Raw genomic sequence first — 18,943 nt, forward strand, 5'->3', positions numbered from 1 at the left:
TAAGACCATTATTGTCTGAATGGAGTGTGGTTTTACTTTGCAACAACACTTCTAACACCGTAGGCATGAAAAATTACGGGTGAGAAACTCAACTTTGTTCTTTTCCTTTTATTCAAACGTCTCCGCTCATAGTGTAGAATTTCCTTTCCCTCGTTCCTGTCGTTATCCCCTCCAGTCTGTATGGCCGGTTAGAATTGTTTTTTGTTATTTTGTTTTTTTAGTAGACATTAAATAAAGCCAGTGTCTTCAAAGCACAATGCATTTGAAGTCACTTATAAGAAACTCTGAGCCTTTCCAAATAGGTGTTCTCATTCTGTGTTATTGTTGTGCTCAGAGAGGCAGTGGAGAAGTGTGGGAGTAGGATGAAAATATTGTTGTGTAAGAAATGGATTTAGAGAGACAAAGGGAGCCATTTAGATGAATAAAAGTGACCTACAGGGATAAAGAAAAGACTGGAGCCGTAATTAAAGCAGTGGGAATGACGTTTCACCTGCAGGCTACCGATAAGCACACTAGATGGCAGCGTTTAACAACATCGATAGTTACGGAAGGGACACCACTAGCAAGCTTGTGGGACTCCCACACACAAAGAATATGCAGTTGCAGAATTTCCTGATTGCAATCAAGCTGGCTTTCTGTTTGTTATTGTGAGGTGGAAGCAATTACTTTGACATGAGAACAATTACTAGTGACAGTTGTATCCCACTGATTCCCCATCCTGTGTGTGATAAGCTTATTAAACGTTGTATACACAGTAGCTGGTGAGCCTGTCATGTGTACCCTTGAGCTAGCTGTCCTGCAAGTGCTTATCCCTGCCTTATCTTCTGTATTGCTTTGTTTGCTGTCTGTTTTGGGGATGGAAAAGAGAGGCAGGGGTGTGATACGTTTGTTATGTGCATGTGTTTTGAGGGAGAGGAAGCTATTTTAATGTGCCCCCACTGTTGAGTACATTAGCATTAGTCTCTGTGTTAGGGGAGTGGGGGAAAGAAATTGGGTGTGAGTGAGGGACAGAATTAAGCTCCATCTGTTCAATCGTATGGCAGTGAGGAATGAAGAGCTGAAATGAGAACATTTGGCTTGTACTTCTAGAAACCTGCTCTCCTAACAAAAACAACCCTGCCAGTGATGGTTCACTGTCAGTCTGCTCCCAGACGAGCACAACCATTTCGCTACACCCGTAATAACATCTGCTAAATATGTGTATGCGACCAATAATATTTGATTGTATATCAGATGCGTTAAGTCCTTCAGTATGGGTTTCCACTAGCGTCTAGCTTTTCATGTCAAAGGGATTTGACGTTTTTTCCATTTTAATTTTTAAACAGTTTAGTTTGCCGGAGGATAAGTTTATAAGTCTTATCTCTAAATGAAGAGAAGAGTACATTTTAATGTCCAGTGATTCTGCTATGTTTATCTATGGATCCCACATCTGTCAAGTCGATGACCTCTTCTGCTGTATCTAAGGACGATAATGTTCACCCGAAAGGCGTCAGCATGCTACAGTTAGGCTGGTTCCTAGCCGAACTCGGCGAACCGGAGCTAGTGTGTTTGCATACTCCCTTAAGACCTTCGCTTTAAAAACAAGAAAAAGTGGCAATAGGTACTGTCCATTTTGAGATGCCGTAGCCAATATCGGTTCCTCAAAATAGTTAGAATTAATCTAAAATAACTCACATCTGTCATTAATTTTGAAGTTTTTGCAGAGGAGATCTGAGTCGCACAATTTTACATCGAACTAAGATGTTTGGTGCAGTATTTTTTTAAATGAAAAAATGTGCATGAAGACGAGTAGTCTCTCGATGAATGACAACAAAGGCTTTATTGAAGAATCCGTACTGTTGACCAATCACCGACAAAGGGGCGTAGACTTCGGCCGAACTTCGCCTTGCCCCTAGAAAAATGTTTGTGCCATAACAGCTGAAAAAAAACTTTTCGAAGTCCAAAACTAACAAAAACGTCAATGTGGTCATAATATATGCACAAACTCTTCAGAACTGTTTCTGCTGGGAACCATGAGGACGCCTTTATACCTTCACTAAATATCACCTTACTGATTAGCAACTTCCCAAGTCTTTCATGAGAGGAAATCAGTTCAGAGAGCAATCAATTCTATCAATTAACATTTAAAGCATTACCCAATTTTAATAATCTGCACTGCAGTTATTTTAGGAAACTGCAAAGAACTACTTGATTAAAAGAGGGTGGGCCAGCCTGTTATCTCCAGAGTAAGCTGTGGACTGAAATATCAGTGTGAAACATGCTTTAGGTAGACTTATTAAGGATTTGAGTTGGGAGAGAATTTTCACTAGAATACAAAAATAATAAATTATTACTTTAATGATACATTACAATATTGATACTCACGTGTCAAGGTGTGGTTATAATTATCTCCCTTGTCTGAATTGAATGTACATGTGTTGCTACATAGCGGTTAAAGAGATGTAGGCCTGTTACAGGTGCACCCCTTTAATGGACAACATCAGCAGGTTTTATGTTCTGCTTTATTCTGTTTTGTTTTGCCTTAACTGACCTATGGTGCAATCGAAAGATAAATCTCCACATATTTTGATGGGATTGTGAGCAGAGACATGAGTGGATAAAAGTGGTTTTACTCCAAGCCCAGAAATGGTTGTCATTCCAAGTCTGTTTCAGTGATTTGGAAAGCTCTGGTCAAGGGAAGCTAGCACAGGTAGTTTTTGAAAAGGTCACAAAATATAACGAGAATAACTGCTAGAGAGAGAAACCAATGCTGGGAAAAATATTTTATGTCTGTGGTTTCCATGGTGATAGCTGCTCTACCCCAAATCCTCTTAAACACAGGCCAGCTAGGGGGTTCACAGCATTCCTACTACTCCTACTGCTTTGTTCTTCTTGCCCACATGCTCCTTGAATTTCATATTTTGCTTCATCCCTCCCCCATACACACACACTCTTTCCAAATGAAAGCCCTGCATTTTTGTTCTCAACTCATATTTTACACACCGCAGATTGCTTTAGTTTCTGAATTATTGTGGTTGCACGTACAGTACCTATCCTTGGTGATGGCAGCCCAGTGTTTCGCTCTGCTGTTGTGTACCTCACCCCCCTCTCCTCCTCCCTCCATCTTGCATCCTCTACACCTCTGTGGAATGCCATCTGTTCCCCTCCCTTTCTAATCAAACCTCTCTATCCACATGCCAGTCTCTGTAGTGATGCTGTACTGTTTAACTTCCAACACCCTGTGGTTTTCAGGAACACCTGCTTCTCCATACCTTTCCTTATGTTTGCTATATCTTAACAGTTTGCCATAATACTAACAGTAGGCAGTAGATATGGGACCGCTTAAGTATACAAAGACCATTATGAAATACAGCCTGTTCTATGCAAATTTGAGAAATTCACAGAATATCTTTTAGAGTGGAATACGGGCGCAAGCAGGTGTCCTGCTAGCAGGGTATTTAATTGGACTGAAATGAATATTACTATTTGCTGTGGCTCTCCTAACACTTATTTCCAAACATTATTGGAATACATACACAGTACTTGTCCCTTTTGTCTGTTTGTGGGGTCTCTGTAGTGTGTGACATAAACTGTCTGGCCGTGAGCCTGCACCTTGACATGGACTGTGTGAATGGATGAGAGGGTGCCTGCCTGGTTGGCAGAGATGAGTTTTGGAGCGAGGGATGAATTACAAAGATAAATTGGATCAGATTTCAGTGAATTTTGGCCGGCACAATCTCAAGCCCACGCAGTGATGTGGAGGGGGAAATGGTCTGATAAATGATATCCTGTTGCCTCCTTGCCTGAGCTGTAGTAGCGCTGTCATTCTTACAGACAGCACGGACATTCAGAACTATAATCACAGCCTGGGATATCACACGCTCTCTTCCTTTTGTAGATATTAGCTGTCAGTCTTGTTGTCGCTTCCCCATTTTAGAAGATTTATTTGTGGTCTGTATATTCAAAATATTCAGATTTACAATTGCTTTCTGAGTGCTTCATTCATTATGCATATTATCAAGATAATTTAAACTTTTGGAACACAGAACTTGTAATCTCTTCAAATAGAATTCGGAATATGAGAATGTAGCAAGAAATTCAATCATACTTTCTTCTACCAATACCTTACTATTTATAGGGCTGCCCATGAAGGAAAGCTGACTGTATACACTATATTGGACAAAAAGCAAGTAATTAAATGTGAGCAACAAAGCTCTTTTAAGAAGGAGTATTTGAATACACCCCCCCCCCTTTGTATAACAGTGCCTTATTAACCGTGACATTGACATGTCCTCAGGTAGTTTTGAAGTAGCCTATTAGAGGTTTGTATCTAATTTGGATGTGTCTGTGTGTGCAGGTGGGCTATGAGAATGCTGGCACAGTGGAGTTCCTGGTGGATAAACATGGAAGGCACTACTTCATAGAGGTCAACTCCCGCCTGCAGGTGGAGCACACTGTTACAGAGCAGATCACGGAGTGAGTCACAGCCATTACCTGGCATTACCATGTCACCTCTGACAAACTGTAAGACTGTACCCTGTCTGGTCAAATTATATGTCTGTTCATGTCAAGTGTCATTTACGTTTTGAGACTGTCCTTTTGCTCAGTCTTTTTAAGACGCTTGAAGGGTTGTATAAAGGTTGGTTCCCAATACTTCTGAAGGGATTCATTTCTATGTTGTCTTCTCCCCATTGTGTCAACTGATCTGAAAATAATAATATATAGGTGGAAAGCACAGGAGGCTGGTGACACCTTAATTGGGGAGAACGGGTTTATGGTAATGGCTGGAGCGGATAGGTGGAATGGTATCAGATACATCAAACGTGGTTCCATTCGCTCCGTTCCAGACATTATTATGAGCAGTCATCCCCTCCGCAGCCTCCACTGGTGGAAACAACACGTCAAACCCATATAATCCTGTAGGTCAGAGGTCCCTTTACCGTGAAATGCTTACTTACAAGCCCTTAACCAACAATGCAGTTAAGAAAATATTTACTAAATAAACTAAAGTAAAAAATAAAAGGGAAACAATAAAATAACAATAACAAGGCTATATACAGGGGGTACCGAGTCAATGTGCGGGGGTACAGGTTAGTTGAGGTAATTGAGGTAATATGTACATGTAGGTAGGGGTAAAGTGAAAATGCATAGATAATAAAACAGCGAGTAGCAGCAGCTTAAAGGGGCTGGTCAATGTAAATAGTCTGGGTAGCCATTTGATTAGCGGATCAGCAGTCTTATGGCTTGGGGGTAGAAGCTGTTAAGAAACGTTTTGGACCTAGACTTGGCACTCCGGTACCACTTGCCTTGCGGTAGCAGAGAGAACAGTCTATGACTAGGGTGGCTGGAGTCTTTGGCAATTTTTGGGGACTTCCTCTGACACCGCCTGGTATAGAGGTCCTGGATGGCAGGAAGCTTGGCCCCAGTGATGTACTGGGTCGTACGCACTACACTCTGAAGCGTCTTGCGGTCGGAGGCTGAGCAGTTGCCATACCAGGCGGCGACGCAACCAGTCAGGATGCTCTCGATGGTGCAGCTGTAGAACTTTTTGAGTATCTGAGGACCCATGCCAAATCTTTCCAGTCTCCTGAGGGGGAATAGGCGTTGTCGTGCCCTCTGTTTGGACCATGATAGTTTGTTGGTGATGTGGACACCAAGGAACTTGACGCTCTCAACCTGCTCCACTACAGCCCCGTCGATGAGAATGTGGGCGTGCTCGGCCCTCCTTTTCCTGTAGTCCACGATCATCTCCTTTGTCTTGATCACAATGAGGAAGAGGTTGTTGTCCTGGCACCACACTGCCAGGTCTCTGACCACCACCTCCTTACAGGCTGTCTCATCGTTGTCGGTGATCAGGCCTACCCCCGTTGTCATCAGCAAACTTAATGATCGTGTTGGACTTATACTCCAATGGAGACTTTTCTTTAGAAGTGCCTAATTGTATTTGTATCCACTGTATTTTGTTTTGTTTATGCATACATTTGTATAGATGTATTGCATTATAGATGACGCTTTTACCTTGTCTGGCTATGATTGTTTGTGTCAATTTGAGTGGTTAAAAGAAATATCGTATTTTGTATCATTGTTGAGTGACACTTCAATACATTTTTCTAACTGACTCTAGTCCAGGACTATAGGGTTCCTTTGCTGTGACCAAGCAAAGGAACCCTATAGAAGTTTTGTAATGATTAAGTAAATGAACTGAGATAGCAGACAGTTTAGGACGTTATGTTCTTATGAAGTTTTCCTTTCCATATGAATCAGTCTAGATTGTCTGTGAGTTCTACTTTCAGAGCCAGAATCCTAGTCCACAAATAAAGTCTTGCAGTGCTATATCATTTGGAGTTCCTACTCTTGAGACTAGAGATGATGAAGTGCCAAATCTCACCTGTCTCATGCATTCAAAGTTCAAACACTGACAATAGCCATGGGTTGTGCACTTATCAGATGCAGCTAAAGTAATCATTCAGGAGGGATGAAAGCAATGCAGCATCTTTTTTAAGTGTTACTTTGTTGTGTGCACATACACACTACTCTCTCACAGATTGATATGTATGACTTTTCTTCTGTGCACCTGGCAGAGACTTCTGTATTCCTGTCTAGTCATGTGGAAGGAATGTAGGTTCATTCATTCTAAATGTCCATCTTGTCGTATTGAATGGAAACTGTCAGACTGCAATTGGCATTCTGCTGGAGCACTGCTCTGAGTGATTGGCTCTGGATAGGTACATGACTGTAATGCACTTGATTCTTACTCGCCAAAGAAGCATTCATGCCATAACCCCAGCCACTGGCTATGTTCTCCTGCGACTACGTGTTGAATTATCAGGTCTGAATTTAGCGCTCCGGTGAGTAGGCTATTACACTACACCTCTGTTTTTGGCTGTCTGCCTCTGCCTGTATCATGACTTTAAATTGGTCACTGTGATTAAGACCAATTAAGGACCCCTTCTGCCTATTGAGTGGTAATGGGAATCACTGGAAATGGCCCATGACATCGTAATGTGTTAATTCCTTGAACTCTGCAACCTCTCCAGTCTCATAACATCCCAGTTTTCCTCCTTTCACATGAAGCCTAATGCATTTCTCTCATTTCAGTCATCGTAGATCTAATCGTTTTTGGTGCATTCATAATATCTTCTTACATTACCATGATATAACACCACCTCTTGAAACGGGCTTTAGGAACAGTATCCTGCGGTATGGAGCCCATATACACTGGTTGGAGGTCATTGTGCTGTTGTGCTTTCCCTTCTATAAATTCAGTTAAGACAGGCTTATGGCAGACCTCAATTCTCTCAGCATTTGCACCACTCCAATTCTCCTTCCCACTCCTCTCCCTTAATTCAGTTCGCTCTGTGTGTGTGTTTATAGCTCAGTGTAGGCTGTCTGTCACTGACCCTGTAATGGGTTTCTAATCACTGAGTTGTGGCTAGATTGCAGCTGCACGTTTGTTTGTCTATTCTGCCAGAAATTAGGAATGGGAGACGAGAGACGGGTAGGCGAGGGAAGACTACTAAACTGGCACACAAGGATGAGGAAAGCTTGTCAACGGATTGGTGTGTTCGGAGGCTGGTTCACAGACCTGGATCTTATTCATATAAAAATGGGGTGAAGAGAATAGCCTTTCAGTGGAATGATTTTGGTTTATTAGGAGGGAAAGGGGCAGAATCTTCCTCCACACCAGCGCCACATACACTGCCTGGCATCAGCAATTAAAGTGGAATAGGAAATCAGACTGAATATATTAATCCCCCCTCATCTGTCTCCCCCTCCTTCACTCCCTCTGCTTCCAGCTCATATCACATCTTTGATTTTGTGCAATGCAGTCTCCTCTGCCCCCCTGTCCTCTTTTATTTTCTTGGTATTTTCCACCTCTTTTCTTTCTTCCTACACCCCAATACAGTTTGGGGCTGTATCAGTTTCAGTCTAGTGCTCTCTGGATGTAGGAGTTAGATAACATTTACATTTTAGTCATTTAGCAGACGCTCTTATCCAGAGCGACTTACAGTTAGTGAATACATATATACTGGCCCCCCATGGGAATCGAACCCACAACCCTGGCGTTGCAAACGCCATGCTCTATCAACTGAGCTACATCCCTGTCGGCCATTCCCTCCCCTACCCTGGACGACGCTGGGCCAATTGTGCGCCGCCCATGAGTCTCCCGGTAAGAGAAGGATAGAAAAAAGCATGGATCATCTGTTTACAGTATGTCTGACGTGTGTCATTATTACTATAAATAATGAAATCTGGGCACCAGTCCTTTATTGGACTACATGTGTCTTCGGAGAAGACCTGACTTATCAATTATTTTAGTAATAACTCAATTGGAGCGCTTTACTAGAATAACAACGCAATTATTTTAGACCATCATTTTAATGATATATGTACAAAACATAATGATTGAATGAAAGACAAGAAGTAAAGATCTTGACATTCTGAACATTAAATTATGTCATATTTAGTCTGATCAAAGTGGCCGTGTGTCCTTTGGTCCGAAGTTGTTATGCTTTTGGCGTTCTCCTTGGATTGTGTTCCTGGTTGCTTTGTCTTTTGACCCTTTCTTGAGTTGCAGAGGCTGTGCTCTGAAGTGTCTTCTCCTTTTTGAAGAAGGTTAGCTTAAGTGTACCGTTCAGGCGATGCTTGCTCTTTTACGTCTTTACTGAGACTGCTTGTACTTGGGTTCTTCAGCCCCAATTAGAAATGTACTAAATTGCAGGTAGAGGCGTACTCTTTCCCTAAAAGGTACTTTCCCTAACTTATCAGTTACTAGTTCTTGCCATGAAAAGCGAAGGCCCCTTGGTAGGTCTGCTAAGATGGAGGTTCTTTACCTCCTTTTGAGAAGTAGCTGAGCTGCTGGGCCCAGAGCAGGGCAGAGACAGAGCAGCAGGTCCAGGAGAAGAATTGAGTTGGAGAGGGAGAGAAACTGAGCTTCACTTCCTAAACTCCTGCCAAATGTATGACTACAGTAGAGATGAATATTTCCCACAGATCACACAGACCCACAAAGAATTTGAAAACAAATCAAACATTGATTAACTCCCATATATGTTAGGCAAAATACTGCAGTGTTCTGAATAAACAGAGTCAAAACTCAAACGGAAGACTAAAAAAAGCTCAAACCAAGTTTATTCACTCACTGGGTAATACAGCTAGAAAGATATACATGTCACACAAGCACATTTTTATGCTGTCCAACTAGGCGGGGTCATCTCCTTGCATGTCTAAGATGCACACTCCTATGTTAGGCAGAGACACAGTAGGTTCCTCTTATATTCATGGCCCTGCCTAAGTCTGGGACCCGCATTGGCGTGGAAGTGTATGTGTGTGTGTGAGAGGACAGTAATCAGATGGTCTTCGGGGTGTTACCCTGTGGCCCCCCTCACAGCTGTGTCTTCTCTCTTCAACTGTTGACCTTATCTCAAGTTGAGTTCCACATCCCTCGTGGTCCTGGTTCCTCAGCAACTGGTCTGCCATTTCAAGAACTGAAACTAGACTGTTGCCCTTTTGCCTCCCTCCTTAGGAACGTTCATATTCAACAATAACCATATATTTGAACAAAATATGAACTTTCTGCATGTCCCCTTTTCTCACTCAGTAACTTTCCACACACCTAGTTCCTCTTTACCCTTCCTTGACTCCTAACATATACATTCCTTATACATGTAACGTAATCAGTAAGTTCTAGTATGGGAACATGAACAAGTGTATTTCAAGCTGGAATCCAACAGTGCAATCACAGCATCAAGATTTGTGGCCCGTTGCTATGAGAAAAGGGCAGCCAGTGGAACGCGAACAATATTGTAAATATCACCAATATTTGTTTATCTTCTCCTACTATGCGTACTACAACTATTTGCACATTTCTAAAACACTGTACATAGCTAATAATATAACACTTGATGTCTGTTTTTGAAACCTTTTTGAGAGCAATATTTACTGTCAAAATCGAATACTTTTTTGTTGATTTTGTCTTCTCACTTTTTTGTTTTGTTTATTTCACTTGCTTTGGCAATGTAAAAAGTCCCTTTGAATTTAATTGGGAGAGGGGGAGAGCTTTTCTAGTCCTGTGAGGTCACATGGTATCACACCTAGGTGTGAAGGGCCATTTTTACGACCCATTGTCTTGGAGGTAGAGAAAGTGGGGAGAACAGTTGGGTTAATCCAATACAGCAAAATGTTCAACATTGGTTAACATATGATATTTAAAACGACCCATTGCTACAGTTGAAAGTGATTACTGCCTCTATTTGTTTGAATGTCGTACTGAGACCTTGGTATCGCTAACACACTGTGTCTTAGTCAGTGTGAATACCAAATGAAAAAACAAGTCAAGAAGAAAAATATGAAGAGGCAGAAGCTGCTTTTTTCCCCTCACCCCCCAGACACTTACTACTACATGAAATTAAAGTATCCTCTTAAAATAAGATGTTTGAATGGGCACACATTTTGTGAACACAGCTACAAGAATGTCAGCTATTATATGAAATATGTAATGTTCCAGCCACTAAATGATAAAATGTTATATGCAATTTTCTTACAATGAACACTTTAGTTTGACCCTGCTTGTAGAAAAATACATTTAAAGGGCTTTTCTAAGTTCCTTTTCTACATCAAATGTATTGTTTGGTGACGAGCAATCCTGTTTTGGATCGAACATTAACAATCGAAAGAGGTCAAGTCGTAGGTCGTTTTGTGAGATTGGGCTCAGTAGCCTGAGGGAATGAGGAACGGATGTCGTCAACCTTTTTTTCAAAGTGGTTGACAGTTCTCTGCAGAGGGAGGAGGTGGAGTATAAAGGAGGCAGGAGAAAGTGGAGAAATAATGGTATAAATTAAGTGATAGAAGTATAAAATCATTGTCAGTTATTCTCAGCCTTTCCAGTTGATTCTGCAATTGTTTCTGTCAGTTTAGAAGATGTTTGTCATGTCTTATATCAAAACATTTTGCCTGTGTGTTTGTGTTCATAAAGTATTTGTTACCACCAGCCAAAATGTTTCAATCCATTGATGCAACAAAAAGCTCCTTCCCAGACGCTTTGTTCCTTATAATTATTTATGTTTAACATTAATGCAAGTACAACTCTGTCCCTTCCTCTTATTGGTAAGAAAAGGTGTTCCCTCAGCCTCGAGGCACAGACATGCACACATACATTTTAGTCATTCAATGAGCGGTAGAAAAAAGTGGTCATTGACTTGGATTTGTTGAGATTTGCCTAGGAGCAATTACAAAAACATTCCCTCATATCGTGTGGAGCTCTGAATTTGAATTACCATTAAATCGTTTTTTTTTACCAACCTTTTTTGTAATTAGAATTGCTAAATGGACACATTTCTGTAAAAGTTAACCAAACCCTATTGGTGTTTTCTCAAGTTTTTAGTTTTTGCTCTCATAGGATCGTGATGCATCAGATTTATATTCCTCTCCATCCATGACTGAACAGAAACTAGTTCCACCTTCCTCTGGATTGTTGGCTGGGGTTACAATAGAGCTGATGTCAGTTATCTTTCCTTACCCTGAAGACCTTTTCTGCGCTCTGTTCCCCTCTGAACTGAAGACCCCCCCCCCTTCCCTCCCCATCTCTCAGGTTTCTTTTTCAAGTGCACTGAAGGTGTGTCATGAACCCAACAGCACATTTTTTTAAATGGGAAAGGTATTGCAGTGTGAACTCCCATCTTCACATCAGTTGTGAATGTCACCACACTGCCTGTGTATCATGTAGGGGAATTTCACACAAGGTATCTGAAGTTGTCATGGGTATAGTGCGAGGCATCGAGATAAAAACCAGATTCTAAACTAGTAACTCCTAACTGTAAACATGCCAGAGTGGGAACTTTATGGACAACACAGAGTGCATTTTCTTGTGTTTTCCTTGTCAATTCAGACAGCAAAATTCTCTCTTTCTACTCTCCCCATCCTCTTCCTGTCAGTGTGGACCTGGTTCATGCTCAGCTGCGTGTGTGTGAGGGGCGTAGCCTGCCAGAGCTGGGCCTGAAGCAGGATAATATCCGGATCAATGGCTTCGCCATCCAATGCCGTGTGACCACAGAGGACCCTGCCCGTGGCTTCCAGCCTGACACTGGACGGCTTGAGGTAAGCAACAGCCCCCCCCCACCTCCCTGCAGGCTACTGCCACTCCGTTATAATGAGGCGTAGTCTCTCCCTCCATGTAGGGCCAGAAGGTTTTCCTGACCATGAGCCCTGACAGAACTATTTCACAGGGGGAAAAAAAAACCTCCTAGCCCTACTTATGCATGTCCATTTTAGGGTTCTGTGTTTTCTGTATGAGTGTTTATTTAGTTGATGCTGTAGACTGGGCACACCGACCCTGTTCCCACAGGAGCCTTCTCTGCTCTGAATGATTGTTGGGGATGAGTTGCGTTTTGAAATAAATAATTGAACAAATATTGATATCCCCCGGTTGTTTGACACATAGGCCTTGAATCAACCCAAAATACCCGTCGGCTCCAGCTGTAGATTGTCTGTGTAGTCTGGTCGTCTCCCTGGTCTCTCAGATTCACACTGAGGAGCTGGGTTTTTTCTTAATGCATTAAGAGTTCAGCCTCAGATCTGCTCTGACTGCCCTCAGGGATATATCTGAGCACATATCCAGTAAATTGCCACGCTTAAACGAAAATACCACTCCAAAACTATATTTTGGTATTTGCTAACCACGTGCCCTTAATTCCTGAGACGATTCGCAAATTATTAGCTCTTTCCTCAGAAAATTGAGAACGCTTGATGGTTTTTCCTTCCACGAGAATGCAATTCTTCATAATATAATAAATAATATGCCATTTAGAAGATACTTTTATCCAAAGCAACTTAGTCACACGTGCATACATTTTACGTACGGGTGGTCCCGGGAATCGAACCCACTATCCTGGTGTTGCAAGCGCCATGCTCCACCAACTAGGCTACAGAGGACTATGAAATCAAGTGTAGGCAGTCTGTGTAAACATGTTCTGCATCAAGGTGCGGAGAAAGTGATATGAAGTTCTCATTCCACAGTTCTGAGAGTTAAGAATGTATCAAAGTCATAGTCTTTGAAGTCATGAAAGTTTTAAACTTTCTCAACACACCCTGTGGGATTTGGAACTGTCTGTATGGAGGAAGATTGAGTGAGAGAGTAGTTTGAAATGCAGTTTGAACCTTTGCCTTCCTTACCTCTAATTGAAAGGCAATGTAATGTAGCCATAGTAATTGTCCTTGAGAGATGCAGCAGGGGATGGGTAGAGCATAAATATGGACGAAGTGATGCATTATGGATGGGCATGGAGTGGACTCAATAGATGTAGAGTAGAGCCAGATGGGTGAAATGCAGTGTGAATGTTTCAGTGTTGGCCAGGGACAGGATGGTTGATGAGGTACACACTACAGACAGGTTTTCCTTCCTACCTGCTCCTCTTCTCTTCTGTCCTCTCTCCTCTCCTCCGGGTTTGTCTGAATGAGGGCTGGCTTTGAGCTCTCTCCAGTCTCTGCAACTCAGTGTCGACTTTTATCTGCTTTCCCAGACATTACGAGAGAAGGAGAATGTTTGTGCAAAAAATAATGGAAAAAACCCCCCACTTGTAAGCGACTTGTGAATGTGACATCTAGTAAAGACTGGGAAGAGGGAGGGGTGCAGGTTTAGCTCTGGACTCTTCCCTCCTGTGTTTCTTCTTCAGAAGCTAATTTGAAGACCCAATGAGAAATGAGGATGTAACTCATAATTGATGGAAATCAGATATGCAGGGAGAGTAGGCATACCATCATTTAATAGGCAGGGAAAATAAGCATTAATACTTGTCATCGGTTCAATAGGAAATCACTGCCATTGGATCAGTTTACTTTGTTAGGCTGTCAACGGTTTCTTTGAATTATTTTGACATCAGTCAAGATGTTTTTGTATTCTGTTCACTAACTGGGCAGGTGGTAAATGAAAACGATAGACTGTTTTAAAGTAGGCAGAGGTAAATCTATCTCCCAAGGAAATGTTCAGTATCACTATGCCAAGAAATTGACCAGCATCATTATTGTGATCATTATTGTCCTGAACAACATAATTACCATGATGAATGTTGAGCTGAGAAATTCCAGTCTGTTTGGAATGGGAGCTTCCCATTCTACTGATGAGGTGCTGGGGGGCACCAATAATCTCCCGTTATATATCTGATTAGCCATCAGCCATTATCTAAATTCAGCTTGGATCTGAGAATACTAAACAAAAGTCTAGGTTGTACACGTTTAGTAAGAGTTTTTCTGAATTGGTCCATGAAGACTTCCATGTTTTGTTGGCTTTCACAGCTCTAACAGCAAATCATTGCGCGAGTGATGCCATTTGTTTTTCTGGGGTTTTCAGATGGCCCTGGGAATAAATGCAAAGCCGACCATTACATTAGTATTCTGTATTAAACCCTGTGTTGCCTCCATGTTAACAAAACCATAATTTGTGAAAGTGCCCAGATATTCCCAAGGCGAGACGTCGTAGAATGGAACATATACTTGTGAATTCCAAGCAGGGAACGAGAACTTGCAGACATTCTATAAACATGCAAAGTATGTTTGTGGTGGCTGGCTTTCCAGGCTCTCTGACGGTGTGATCTGTCTTATAGGGTAGTCTGGTTATTGCTCGCTTACGGTTTTGTGCCAGGAACTGATGTGGTCTGCAGACTAGTTTCCACATTAAGTGACCCACCGTTGAATAAAGAATATTACTATTTTCATGTATTGTGGACTGACTAGACCTGGATGAGTCATATGCTTCATTTATTCATTTAGATGCATGTTTTACGTAAGCAGTTAATTTAGGACTGTGTCCCATCCCAGCCACACCCCACACTCAGCACAGTGAGACGTCGCCAGCTCCCTACACTGCTGAATATGTATTAGTACCTGTCCTGTTCTCTTCATCCATTAGGGGGATGAATACTTGAGCCACTGTTCTGAGCAGGGCAGTTTCCAGGAAACCATTCTATATCATTGTTCTGATGACTTCTGCTCAGACTAACTTACACTGACACATTTTATTCATGTTTTTAAATTCAGAAATGACCCCTGAATGACCCCCAGACAATCCTTGTCCGCAGACAGGTTTCTAACTTTTCAAATGATTACCTCATTGAATTCTTGGAATAGCAGAATTGTTTGTTTAAAGGTTCACAAAGTGAGTGAGTATTTTCTGTGCTCAAGTAGATAGTCCGCCCCCCCCCATTTTTTTTGTTTGTTTGTCAAACCAGGAAGATTACCCTTTTGAAACACTTGAATCTTGCTCGGTGTTTCTCTTCCCTGTGGTTAGTTGGGCAATCTCTCACTTGTAACCAAAGTATAGCCATGCTGGCTTTAATGACATAGCGACCTGGCGTTAGATCGAGAATGCAGCTCAAGACTGCAGAAGTCTGGACTGCAAATCTCAGCCCTGTTCAATACTCCCAGAGGAGTTTCACATATCCCGTTGTACTGTCTGTCTCTTTATTGTTCTACTGCCTCTGTTCCCCACTCAAAACTGTGGGAACAGCTGACATCAAACTACTGCACTGGAGTGAGATTAGAAATGGGTGTGTTTGAACATTTATGGATTTGAAAATGTCATGTCCTCCTTGAGTTTGTTTGGCTGTTTTTACTGCAATATTGATACTGTCACTAAGCGAGGAGATGGATGTTTCTTGTCCCTGCTTTCTCAGTTGCCATTAGTGGCCTTCCAACCCAGTGTGGGCAGTGACTATTGTGGTGAAGGTTGGAAGGTAGGGTGAGGAGGAATTGAATCAGTCCACGGCTAAGTTTATACAGCATTAATGAAAGCTGAAGGTGAGGGGGGGAGAATTGAATAATTTGTATTTATAGCACAGGAGGTTGATAGCACCTTTAATTGGAGAGGACGGGCTCTTGGTAATGGTTGGAGCGGAAACATATGGAATGGTGTCAAATACATCAAACACATGGTTTCCATGTGTTTGATGCCGTTCCATTAGCTCAGTTCCAGACATTTTATTATGAGCTGTACTCCCATCAGCAGCCTCCTGTGATTTATTTTTATATTGCAATTTACAGTCTTCTATACTGATTGAGTTCGCGTCTTCTTCAACCATTGAATAGCGGTTCATGGCCAATGGAATGGAAAGTAAGGATTTGAAATAATGCTGTACACCCACCCACTAAATTCCTGAATTCATGCCTCTTCACGCTTGCCTCTCTTCATATTCCGTCTCTCCTGCTGTGGCTGAAGCTTACCAAGATCTCCCATGTTTGCGTTTACTTTCCATTCTTTCACTGTTTACCATTTTATTTACTGTTCTACTTGATGGTAGGCTACTATTCTGTGTTGTCTTTTATCACTACTAAATATTTCATGTTTTGTTTTTGCATTGTCATATGTTAACATGAACAAACCAGACAAGCTTCATTAAAACCATGTTTAACAGAACTGTCCAATGTAATGCCCTGGTAAATATTTCCATAGAATTTAGATCCCCCTGTATAGTACCTTTTTTTGTTTCATATGAGGTACAGTAGTACATATTAAACGTGTATAGGCTACCCTATTCAGACAGGCACTCGTACAAATGTTATTCATCGATGGAGAACCCCATCTGTTGCAGACCCTGTAAAATAACTTATCAGAAACTAAATCTGTCCCTGCTGCCCCAAATGAAATTGAAAATGTCCCATTTGCTGATACTTTGAAGTGAATATCATTGCGCAGCCCCCCTCACCCCTTGTCCTTCACCTAATAGAAACCAATTCACTGTAATTATGATGGACATTCTATTCCTTATGAAAGATGTTCCTGCACCACTGTATTTTCTAGGTAATAAAGTCATCCCCGTCTCTCCACTGTTCAGTAACCATACCCATTTAACTGTTTTCCTCTCCTCTCCAACCACATTCCTCTCAGCCTCCTATGTCCTCTTTTCATCCTGTCTACCCACATTCTCCCCATTTTGGAGGGATTCCATTTTTCTTTCCTCCCTCCCCTATCCTTGTCTACTCGTGTTTGCGTTTTCTAATTTTCAATTTAGTTTTGGTCTCCTGAAATAATTTTGTTCTCTTCCCTTATCTCCGTCCACTCTCACTTCATTTCCCTCCTTCCATTTCCTTTTTTCACCTCTCCCAGTCTTTCACCATCTTCCTCTTGCCTTCTCTCTGATGCATTTCTCGTTTTTTGGTTTCCCTCACGCCACAGTGTCTCCCTCTGCATGAAATTTTTTTTATTTTCTCATTCAATTCCACTCCACCTTTCTCTCGTTTTTAGACAATTGTTTTCCTTTCTGTTCATGGTGTAATCACTTCTGCTGTTTTTGTCCTTCTGTTTCCTGTTCAATTTGCCTTCTATCCTGTCCTCCCTTACCCGCCTCTCTAACAGTCTTTGTTGGCCCTTGATGGATCTCTCCTACGCACTGCCTCCCCCCAACCTTGGCCCCCCCACCACAACCCTGACACCCCAACCACAGCACTACACCACCTCCGAGTCTCTCTGATGTCCAGCCTAATGTGATTGTGTGAGTCAAATTTGCAGTCTCTCTGTATGACCGCTTACCCAGTACTGCTGCGTGTTCCAGGGAATGGATCAGTGCTTCCTAACCCCCTTCTGCTCCTCGCTTCGCCTCCATGTTTCCTCTGAGATCCAATCTAATTAACGGGTAATATTTGATACTGCTCTAGTCTCCCAGGCACGGATCCCAGACTCATTAGTCTGCCTGTGTGTATATGTTAACATTTGTGAATGGGCATTTGTTCTGTCTGCTCGTTGTCTCCAACTGGGGAATGTCAGGTTGTGTATGTTTTTGTAGCATCTAGAGAGTTGCTGTCTACAGTGTTTTCCTGCCTAAGCCTTGAATTATTAATGATAATGTCACTTTCAACTGCCATGTAGGTTACAAGTCTCGTAAGGGGTGTCCACGGAGTGAAGAGGTGTTTGTGTCTCTGTTTGTCTGAGCAGGATGGGCCATGAGTCCTTTTCCTGATGTCCTAATTGCCTAACCGCTGCTGTGGTGCATTGCTGCCATGTCATTGGGATTTGTTCGATCCATTAAAGTGTGTGGGGACTCAGTAAAGCGCTTACTGATGGGAGAGCAGGGTTTCTGTTAGGAAAATGTGGCACCGGACATTTGACTGGCAGCGTTTTCATTTACCAGACATTTGAGAAATGTACCTGACCCATATGCATTGGGTGTGAAACCTGATTTGGGCGTCTACCCCGGTGCTCAGAATGACAAATCACATTTAGATTATGGTAATTCATCTTAACAGAACATGCAACCCGAGGATGCAACGTCATGCATCCTTCTTACGATTCCGATGCGCATTTGAAGATGTTAGAATAGCTAACTTTCCACATTTACTATTCCTCAGCCAACAAGATGAGTAATGAACCACAAAATCCCTAGTCTGTCAATCTACTATCCCCCATAGTAGAAAAGTGCATTCTATTGGTCAGCTTGTCGTTCTGTGCGAGAAAGAAATAGCCGATTCCAAACAAACTCTGGGACAGTTGTTGGACAATAGATCCCAAATTCATACAACCAGTATGCCTAGGCTACATAAAAAAAAAAATGTGGCTGATTCAACAGATCAGAACGTTTAGCTTAAAATATTGATAAACTATTATTTCTTCACATTTTATAAGCACAGATGGAAGTCTTTTATAAAATAATTGCCTCCACATTTGGTTGTATTTTGGCTAGGCTATTTTGAAGCAAGGTAAACATGCTTCATAATATGTAGTAAAATGTTCAGGTTTCAAACAAGTAAGTAGGCCTATATGTTTTCAAAATGCATACTCCTTCCAACTCATTGCAAAGAGGTGTGACGCGCTGAAGCCTGCCTACTGTTATATGCACTTGAATGGGAAGTGCGCTTCAATTACCAGTTGAGAAATAAGAATAGAAGCTCTCTTTAATCGTGGCGATCAAAACACTTTTTAACACGTGATTTCATTTAGAATTGTTGCGCGATGATTTCGCTTATAAAGGCAAGTTTCTTA

The 18,943-nt window shown here is 41.9% G+C and overlaps 1 protein-coding gene across 2 annotated transcripts in view; it reads left to right on the forward strand.

The window, feature by feature from the left end:
- LOC121579479 (pyruvate carboxylase, mitochondrial-like) overlaps positions 1–18,943 on the forward strand; it is an 87,176-nt gene that overhangs the window by 23,947 nt on the left and 44,286 nt on the right. For both annotated transcript variants that reach the window (XM_045224426.1, XM_045224425.1), the window contains exons 8-9: positions 4,337–4,455; positions 11,913–12,075. In XM_045224426.1, coding sequence (XP_045080361.1) covers positions 4,337–4,455; positions 11,913–12,075 — 282 coding nt within the window. The remainder of the gene's footprint in view (positions 1–4,336; positions 4,456–11,912; positions 12,076–18,943) is intronic.

This window comes from Coregonus clupeaformis, chromosome 13, assembly GCF_020615455.1.
Source record: "Coregonus clupeaformis isolate EN_2021a chromosome 13, ASM2061545v1, whole genome shotgun sequence".
Classification (NCBI taxonomy): Eukaryota; Metazoa; Chordata; class Actinopteri; order Salmoniformes; family Salmonidae; genus Coregonus; species Coregonus clupeaformis.